At 48.7% G+C, this 8,903-nt stretch overlaps 1 protein-coding gene across 2 annotated transcripts; it reads left to right on the forward strand.

The window, feature by feature from the left end:
- Positions 1 to 1,324: 1,324 nt before the first annotated feature.
- CUEDC2 (CUE domain containing 2) lies at positions 1,325 to 8,638 on the forward strand. 2 transcript variants are annotated; one of them, XM_010132402.1, is made up of 9 exons: positions 1,341 to 1,414; positions 2,246 to 2,389; positions 2,715 to 2,776; positions 4,240 to 4,373; positions 5,456 to 5,645; positions 5,803 to 5,864; positions 5,965 to 6,026; positions 7,642 to 7,702; positions 8,109 to 8,635. In XM_010132402.1, the coding sequence occupies exons 1-9, from the start codon at positions 1,341 to 1,343 to the stop codon at positions 8,253 to 8,255; spliced, it is 936 nt and encodes a 311-aa protein (XP_010130704.1). In that variant the 3' UTR covers positions 8,256 to 8,635. The 2 variants fall into 2 exon arrangements, with proteins under 2 accessions (XP_010130705.1, XP_010130704.1); XM_010132403.1 differs by lacking the exon at positions 5,803 to 5,864 and having other exon boundaries at positions 1,325 to 1,414; positions 5,456 to 5,626; positions 8,109 to 8,638.
- The last annotated feature ends 265 nt before the right edge of the window (positions 8,639 to 8,903 follow it).

The following is an 8,903-nucleotide window of genomic DNA, read 5'->3' on the forward strand; positions in this document are numbered from 1 at the left end:
GATACAAGCCAGGATGCCATTGGCCTTCTTGGTCACCTGGGCACTCTGCTGGCTCATGTTCAGCTGCTGTCAACCAACACCCCCAAGTCCTTTTCTGCTGGGCAGCTTTCCAGCCACTCTTCCCCAGGCCTGTAGCATTGCAGGGGGTTGTTGTGACCCAAGTGCAGGACCCAGCACTTTGCCTTATTGAACCTCATCCCGTTGGCCTTGGCCCATCGATCCAGCCTATCCGGATCCCTCTGTAGAGCCTTCCTACCCTCAAGCAGATCAACACTCTTGCTCATCTTGGTGTCATCTGCAGAATTACTGAGGGTGCACTCATCCCCCTTGTCCAGATCATTAATGACCTTTGGAAGCTTTCTGGCTGATGACTGTGTTAGTTTCTCTATACACAGGGCTAGTTTCCTTCCTCAGAAGAACTTGGTGCTTACACCAGAAGTTTATCCACCCAGCAACTTTGTAGACCCCAGGGGGAAGGAATGAATGAAGGAACAGCTTTTCTCCACTCAGTTCAGTCCAAGCCCAGTAGTGACAGCTGAAGGAGGGCTGTGGGCAGACCCCCTCTGCCACTGCTTCTGTAGGAGCTCTGTGATTCTTAGAACGCCCCTGAGTTTTAGGTTATCAAGTGCCCCTTGTTGCAGCTGCATCAACTGCAGAATGGCTCATTTACCGGGCACAACAACAGGCTCCTGTTTGAGCAAGATTCCACTGGCAGTCCGTGCCTGACCTGGAGACCTTTGATATTTTGGCTGGCAGACTAGTAGTCTGTGCCCTGCTTGGTATTTCCCTGTAAAATATGCCCTAGGTTGTCCTTTCTTTAGGAGACGTTACCCTTCCTCCCACTCATTCCTGAGCGCAAGCATCATTGCAAACACTCTAGGCTGGAAGGTCCTCCCGTCTCTACACTGATCATGCAAACTCCCCACCCACTGCTTCCTCGCTGGACAGCACAGCGTTACAGCTCAGGAGGTGTCTCTGAGGACCTGCAGCTGGACACATCTGCATTTCCAGCTTTGCTTCCTGGAGGGGACATTTTAAATGTACAGTACAGCTGCATACTGCCTCTTCAACACAAGGAGAGGCCCAAGATATCGGGCTGCTTTGGGCTGGTATATCCAATGGATCCTCATACTGCTGCTTTTTGAGGATATCTTTGTCTGCAGTTACCCAGGGATGAGAAGACATCAAGGAGTTTATGAATTGCTCTGATGGGAAGAGCACACTTGCCTATACCATGCCTACCTTTTGATCTTATTGATACTATGATCTACTTCTTGCCTTTGAAATTACAGGGAGTTTTCCTTTCCTCCTCTTTTTTAGCGAAAAAGGTTGAGAGAGACATGGAGCCTGAAAGAATCATCCGAGACACACTGACACGCTTCATCCAGTCCCACATTCCTGCAGCAGACCTCAGGTATGTTGAGATAGGAAGATCCAACATCATTGTTCTAGCTTCAACTCTGCATTAATTGTACCTCTACACATTAAACTCAGCTCTGTAGCTTTCCTGTGCTTTGTGTTGCTTTTCCTGAAGCCAGATCCAGGATGCAGATTATTTGCACAGGCTCTGATGGGAATGCTTAAACAGCTATCGTTTAGCATTGCAATCTAGCACTGTCATTTCTGTGACAACCAAGGTGATTAATTTCCTGTCCAGTAATACACATTAGAATATGGGATTTCCTTCATTCCACAGCGCTCCCAAAGGGCTTTCTGAGCAGCATAATGCTATGTCAGGGTTCTCCCTGTTTTGAACTCTGCCTGCCTGCAGAGGTACAGCCACCTTGAGGCTGGGACACAGCAGCTGATTTTGCAGCCGGTGGCAGCAGTGACACAAGGATGGAGAGCAGCAAGCAGACAACTGCATCCCACAGAAAGTGCAGCTTGAGAGAATATAGTGGCCTCACCAGTAAGCATAGAAAAGTCGGAGTCTGAGCACTTGGAATACTTTGGTTAGCTCAGCTGAAGCACCTGTAGGAGCACAGCCCCTGAGCACATGGTGGGGCTTTCGTTCCGTGCTGCCCGGGAAGCAGGATGGCATCCAGTATTTTATCTGTAAATACTTCCCATTCAACCCTGACCACCTGCCACCTGGCTTCACTGTTGGGATCTACCCATAAAATAAAGTTCACATAGGTCCTTCTGCTACTCTGTGAGAAAGACATAAAGTTAGAGGAATGGAGATGGAGAGAAAAAACAGGCCTGTTGACCCTGCTGCCATGTCCTGTGTTCTCTCTGTCTCCAGTGGGATGGATGATGTTTTCTTCTCTTACATCACGGGTGTTCTAGAAGAGCTGGGCTCACCAGAGCCCTCCGAGGAGACTTTTGACATGGACATCTTTGTGGAAATGATGGAGGCATATATCCCTGGTTTTGCAGAAATCCACAGGTATGGGAATGTTATGGCTTTATATATGCATGCTGTACACAGGGGGCCTGGACCTGCGCCCCTCGGTACCATAAATTCTTTTGTTATATCCAGTTGAAGATGTATTAGTACCAAACCTGTGCCATTATGATCAAGTCAGTCTTTGCCTGAACACACAGATGCTAATTCTAGAAATAGTTTGGAAGAAGGTCCTTGGCCATCTGAAATACCAGTTTATTTTGTTGGGCTTCCCATCAAGCCTTGTCTTTCTATAAAGAGGTAGCCGAGTAGGATAAGCTACTGCTTTTATTCCTCACCCTAATTATACAGCTTCTGTCTCTTGCAGTGGGGACGTCTGTGAAATGATGTTCTCCCTCTCAGAAAGGCTTGGTGAAGCTCGCAGCAAAGGTGAGTTACACAGACAGTTTCAGCATAAGAAGGTTTATTCTGCATATTTTCAGCCATAGTGTTTGAAGTTGAGCGATGTGACAGGATAAAATACAATCTTGTTTGCCACGTTAGTTCATCTCATAAGGTTGACTGAATTGATTGACAGGGGGTTTTTTAATGTTCAGTTGGATTTTGGTATCAACGTCAGAGTTTTGAGTCATACAGAATACTGTCCAAGACATACTGGGGTGAAAAACTCTTGATCAGATCTCCAAACACCTCTGTTGAAATTAAATGCAGAGTAATAAGGAAAATATAGCAGATATAGGGCTGCTTGTTGAAATTCTATTGTAGGCTAATTCTGAAAGCGAGGATTTCTGCCTGCCTGTGACGGCCATCTGCCCAAAGCCACACTGCCACTGGGAAGTCCATCAGGTGCATCAGCAAATAAAGAATCCAGATGATTATGTGTATCACTTCTAGACTTTGAACATCCTCAAAGCTCACCTAACATTCACACATGAAACCTGGTACAGATGCAAAATCAGCAGTTATGTGCTCTGGCCTGCACTGTGCAGGACTGCAGAAGACTGCAGTGTTCCAGTGGTCCTTTCTAGCCTCAGCATTCACAGAGCAGCTGAACTGCTAAATTCATCGGCCCCAATGGTAGTTCCTACTAAAGAATAGACAGGTGAAGTGCCTGGATATTAAACCTTTCAGGACACACTGGTCTGGGTTTTTCTTATCTAGCAACATCACTGCTATCTTGTCAGAAGGCTACACAGTGCAGAACAGACAGTTCTGTCTTTTATCTTACTTGCTGCTTTCTTGAACTTGACAAAAGCTACTGCTCTGCTATGGTCCCCTGCATCCTACCCTTTGAGGATCCTGATGTATCCAGAGTGTGAAAGGACAGCACCATCACAGTTTTAGAGAGAACACAACAGGGGCGAAACGATTCTTCTTGCAGTGACACAGACAGAGCCTGTAAAGAGAGAGCATCACAGTGACCTGATCACAAGATGTGATGGCTCACAAAGAGTTTGAGAACTGCCAGAGTTCTCAGTATTCCCAAATTTAAAATAAAAACCACCCCTTAGTTCGAACTTAGAGCAAACACCAGGGAATTCTTAGAAATGTAACAGAAATATCGTAAGTATCCTGAGCCAAAGGGCTAGAGGGCCAAGAATTAATAGGTAGAATTGAATTCGCAAGCAGCCCATACCCAGTGAGTCCTGGAAATGCAGTGCTCAGGTGCTCCATTTCCAGCGTGTGCTAGCACTGCCTTGTTGCCAGTCAGTATGAACAGAGCTGCAGCTGTCCCTGCTGAAGGCAGGAGGAACAGTAGTGCTTCCTGCTCTTGTCACTTAAGAAGGAATTTCCTTTGGCACACAATGCACTAGCAGTCTAATGCCAACAGAAGGCACAGAGCTCTAGCCTTAGTGGGACTGTTCCTCAGGAGATATCACTATGTCTTTAAGAAAAACCTGGCCAAAAGGCTGTGGATTGCAGAAGCGAAGCACCTTCTGAAGACCAGACCAAGGGCCAGGAGCCTGAAGCTGGAGCCTGCGACGGGGAAAGGCTGTGCACTGCAACAGACGGAGCTGGGGCCCAGGTATGAGCACCCCTCAGGGGAGCAGGAGCTCTGGGGATAGTCACCCAGCACTAGGCTGCCAGCACCACCTGAGGGCATATTCTGGCTCTGGAAGGAACCACGGCATATGCTGTGACACAGCATCACTGGTGTCTGTGATCTTCTCCATTGTATGGCCTAAGTGAGACTGTGTCAGTAAGTGGAAGAAGAAAATTATGTGCTGATGGAAGAGTATGAGCCATCATTCTGGCTCATCCTTTCCAGCCACTGAAAGAATGAGGCAGAGCAGTGGTTGAGAGAGCCTGTCCCACCGCCCTCAGAGATCCCACAGCAGCACTGTGGAGACACCTCTGCAGCACCAACTAGGCTCCAGCCTGCTTCACCCTATTCCCCTAATCTCATTGCACAGCTTGAGCTGGATCACTTTTTCTCTCCCCAGCTATCATGCAGAATCTGCACAGGAAGCAGTCACGTCTGGGTGTCAGCCCCAAGAACACCAGTCCCACCCTCAGTGACCTTCTGTGCTGTGCACTTTACTGAGCTATACAGCACTAAGTCATCAGCCCAGTGATCCTGATCCTGCAGCATCATCCAGCATGACCCATGCTACAGGCATGGCAGCAGCTGGCAGATCCCTCCCATGTCCTTCCTCACACTCTGCTGTTTCTCTAGGACTGATTGCTTCCTGCTCTACAGCATAATCATTCTGTGTCCACAGCCTAATAGCAAATGCTGCCCTTCTGATGTAGCCACAAGTCACTGTTTAGAGTCCCTTCCCATTCTAATCAAAGCACATGTAACTTCACAAGGTGAGCGGGAGTTCAAGCATTTGCACCACAGTGTCTCGCTCCCAAGGAGACACAAAGCATGGCCACAATCTATGTGGCCAGTTCACAGCAGCCTTGCTTTAGAGAAAAGTTGAAATACAGGGGGAGGAGATCAACAAAGAGTGATGTTGGTTTCAGGAATGGGATTTAGTCACGCTTATAATGAGAGAAGAGCCTTCAGCAAGCTGAATTTTCTGACTGCAGAACCAGAGAGGCCCTTTTCAATAGTCCTCTCCTCACTGTATCTCCAACTCACTTGTCTCTTGCTCCAACCAGGAAGGTGATGACTTGAAAGATGGGGTGGAGCTGCTCCTGGAGATGTTCCCAGCCTGTACTTTGAGCCAGGCAGAGAAAGCACTCGCCATGGCCTTGGGGAACCTGGAGGAGGCAGTGCAGTTAATTGTGGAGGAGAAGGTGGAAATTGGCCCAGCAGGTGCGAGTGCGAAGGTACTGTACTCTGAGCTGGGTGGCCTGCAAGGAGCAGGGCAGAGCTCAGGGATACACAGGTGTCCCAGCTGTCTGCTGCAAGCAGAAGCTTTGACTGCAGGAACTTTCTACATAACAAGCTGGGGGGATCACCCAGAGCAAAAGCCCCTCTCATTCCCTTGGCTCTCCAAGTACAGGCTGTGCCCACAGCCAAGCCAGTGCCCCAGCAGAGCTGTGGCTGGCACGCCCCTTCCCACGGGCTGGCAGGCTCCACCAGCGCTGGGCTCACCGAGCCAGCAGCAGGTAGCTGTATGCTCTGCATGTTGTGCTGCTCACCCACCTGCCTTGTCTCCTCCCAGGAACTGGCCCGGCCCCGCAGAGCACCCAACCATGAGGAACTAAAACAGGTTATCCTGCAGAAGTAAGTACCCTGTAGCACAGAACCTGTTATTCTGTTCCAGATAAAGGAAGAGGTGGCAGTTTGGGGAAAGTCAGAATGACGATGTGGGCTGTAAAGAACTTGGGGTGTACAACGTTTAGTAAGGATGCTGTGAAGCTGATATGTTAGAGCTGAACACATCTAAGCACAAATACAATCATCAGGTGGGAAAAAAAAACAGGTTTGGGTTTCTCTAAGAGCTGTGGCAGAGACACCGGTCACCTGCACCAGCTGGGTCACAGTGCTGGCTGTGTGTGAGGTTTCACCTCCTACAGGTATAGTATAAAACACAGTACTGTCAGCTGAGGTCCTGGTTAAAGGTTCAAGGCACAGACATCATGCTGCAACTCAGATAACACATAGTGACTTGTAGAACTACAGCAATTCATTCAAACCTCCGTTCTTGGAGACAGTCCAAACAAGGCTAAAGATACCTTTAAGAGACCGCCTGTACAGCAACACTGGGAATATTAAATCTCACTTGAAGGTGTGAACTCAAAGCATTGAAAGAAACCTCTCTGAAGTCCCCCATGGACTTCTTGAGAATGAAAGTGGTTTTAGATTGGTTTATCTTTATTCATTTCCAAAAGCATTTAATTCTCAATAGGAGAACCCACACTGTGGTTTCATCGATCTGCTTTAAGATATCAGCTTTCATGAGTATTCTGCAGGCATGTCTGTCCAGCCACATCTTTTCCACCACTTTACATCCTCCCCAGTGACAGAATAAACAGTCAGTGGGCTAGGGAGGTTAAAGCAAGGCAGAATGGCATCCAGGCAGAGTTAGAAATCCCTGTCCTTGCCTGTCTCCTCAGCAGGCTTGTTTAGAGTGACACGCAAGGGAACAAAAAAGCACCAGCTGCTGGTTATGTCTGGGAACTTCAATTTAATGACATTTTGGCAACATCCTGTATTTTAAACATCGTGCAAGCACAGGTACAGAGAGCAGATCACCATAGCTGAAGATACACAGGAGAAACTATACTGACTAGTGAGGGAGGAGTCATGGTCACCTGTGCTGTCCACCTGCTAAACCAGCACCTAAATCTCCCGAGTGGTAACTCAGCAGTACAGCAAGGGCCCTGATGTTTCAGTCACGTAGGGAATGAGGTGATGTTTTTATAAAGTTGCTTCCAGCACAGACCTGTTTCATAGTCAAGTAGTAGGAGTGTGAAAGGAACACCACCTCTTCAGGGCAGAAGCAGCCACCTTGGTTCTGTAATCTCACCTCTGTCTCCTTTGGCTGCCATTGCTTGGTGTGAGAAGGAGCAAAGCTACCCCAATGGCAGAGCACACCACACCTTAGCACCTCTCAGTTCTGCAGGGGCTATTGGCCTTCTCAGCAGCCTGAGTTCTCCAGTACCCTTCACATACAGCCAAGAATGCTGCTCCAGGAGAATCCTACTGTATTCTCACCAGAAGGATGATACACTTGCCCTTTTCATCCGGAGGGGAACATTTAAGTGCTTCAAGCTGCAGTCTAGGCAAGTAGGACACATTGCACAGCACAAACCAGCCAGGGGAAAAAGGACATAGGCTGTGAATAGCCCCACACAATGCACGTTACAGCATTCACTAAATGCTTCTTGTGTTTCAGATACATGATGGTGGATAGCGCAGACGATCAGAAGACACATCGGCCAGCTCCACCCAAAGAGGTAAGAAGAGCAGTTCTAGCTCACCAGCATTTGAATGTCCTTTGGCTACAAGGTTTAAAAAAATCAGGCTGCAAGTCCAAAAGGCAATGGGGCAGACTGTTCACAGAGCCCACCCATCAGCAAAGAAGCAAGATGATCAGCTTAGCTAAGGTGCTGCAGGGTCTGTCAGTTCCTACTATTCCTGACTGGCACGGCTTCTCCTCCCTCCCCACCCCTCCCCCCACCCCCCACTGGACAGCTTCCTTCCCAGTTTTGGATAAGATTTCTACACAAAGGATAGATAAAGTAGCCCACCCCAGGCCTCCTGAACCCATGCCCTGAGCACAGCTCTGCTTCTGCTTGTCCCCTCCCTTTCCTTAGCAGCATGGCTGTCCATCCACTTGGTGTTAATGTCTTCCCTCCCCAGGCTCCCAAGAAGTTGATCCGCTACATTGATAACCAGGTGGTGAGTACAAAGGGAGAGAGGTACAAAGACATCAAGAAGCCTGAGAGCGAGGAGATGAAGAGAACCTACATCAGCCTCAAGCCAGCTAGGAAGTACAAGTTCCACTGACAGTCAGGTCCTCCTGCTCTTCAGTGTCCACCTTGCTGGCCAGGCATGGCAGGATGGACCTGTGGCACTAGGAATGAGGGGATTCCTTCACTTGCCACTAACTGAAACTAACCTGGGAGCCTGGACACTGCTTTCAGCTTCCTCAACTAACCCAGCTGACAAGGAGACTTCTCTCCTTGCGTAGCTGACCCCTCTACCCCTGGGGACACACTGCAGTGGCTCTGTGGGGTCTGGGCATTCACTGCTATTCCTTGCATGGGACATTTTTAGACCTAAGATGTGGCTTGTGCTTTTGCAGCAAGCTTTTTAGAAGTCTGTGTGCACTGTTGCTTTAAATTGAGTGCCAGTGTTAATAAAGATGATGTGAGTTGGTGTGTAGTTCAGCTGGAGCATGCACGTGCTTTACGGACACTACCTCCAATCCCTCCTGGGGCCAAAGGTAGGAGCAGGGTCATCCTCTCTTCCCCTAATTACTCTCTTAATCACATTCACCACAAGATGTGGCTGCTGTTTGGTTAGTGACCTAGCAGATACAAGGGCTGAGGCTGAACTCCAGACCAAAGCTAGACTCTGTGCCAACACAGCCTGCAGCACTCCATGAACTCTAGCTGACAGCACGGCCAGGGCTCCTGCCATTTCTCGCCACCC

This window comes from Buceros rhinoceros, unplaced genomic scaffold (genome assembly GCF_000710305.1).
Source record: "Buceros rhinoceros silvestris isolate BGI_N320 unplaced genomic scaffold, ASM71030v1 scaffold10373, whole genome shotgun sequence".
NCBI classification, from domain to species: domain Eukaryota; kingdom Metazoa; phylum Chordata; class Aves; order Bucerotiformes; family Bucerotidae; genus Buceros; species Buceros rhinoceros.

Bases quoted from the DNA above. Each gene is read 5' to 3' on its own strand.
- CUEDC2 (XM_010132402.1), top strand. From the start codon at position 1,341: ATGGAGCCTGAAAGAATCATCCGAGACACACTGACACGCTTCATCCAG. The intron at 5,646-5,802 runs GTGGCCTGCAAG...CTCCAAGTACAG, and splicing joins GGTACTGTACTCTGAGCTGG to GCTGTGCCCACAGCCAAGCC. The intron at 5,865-5,964 runs GCTGGCAGGCTC...GTCTCCTCCCAG, and splicing joins TGGCACGCCCCTTCCCACGG to GAACTGGCCCGGCCCCGCAG.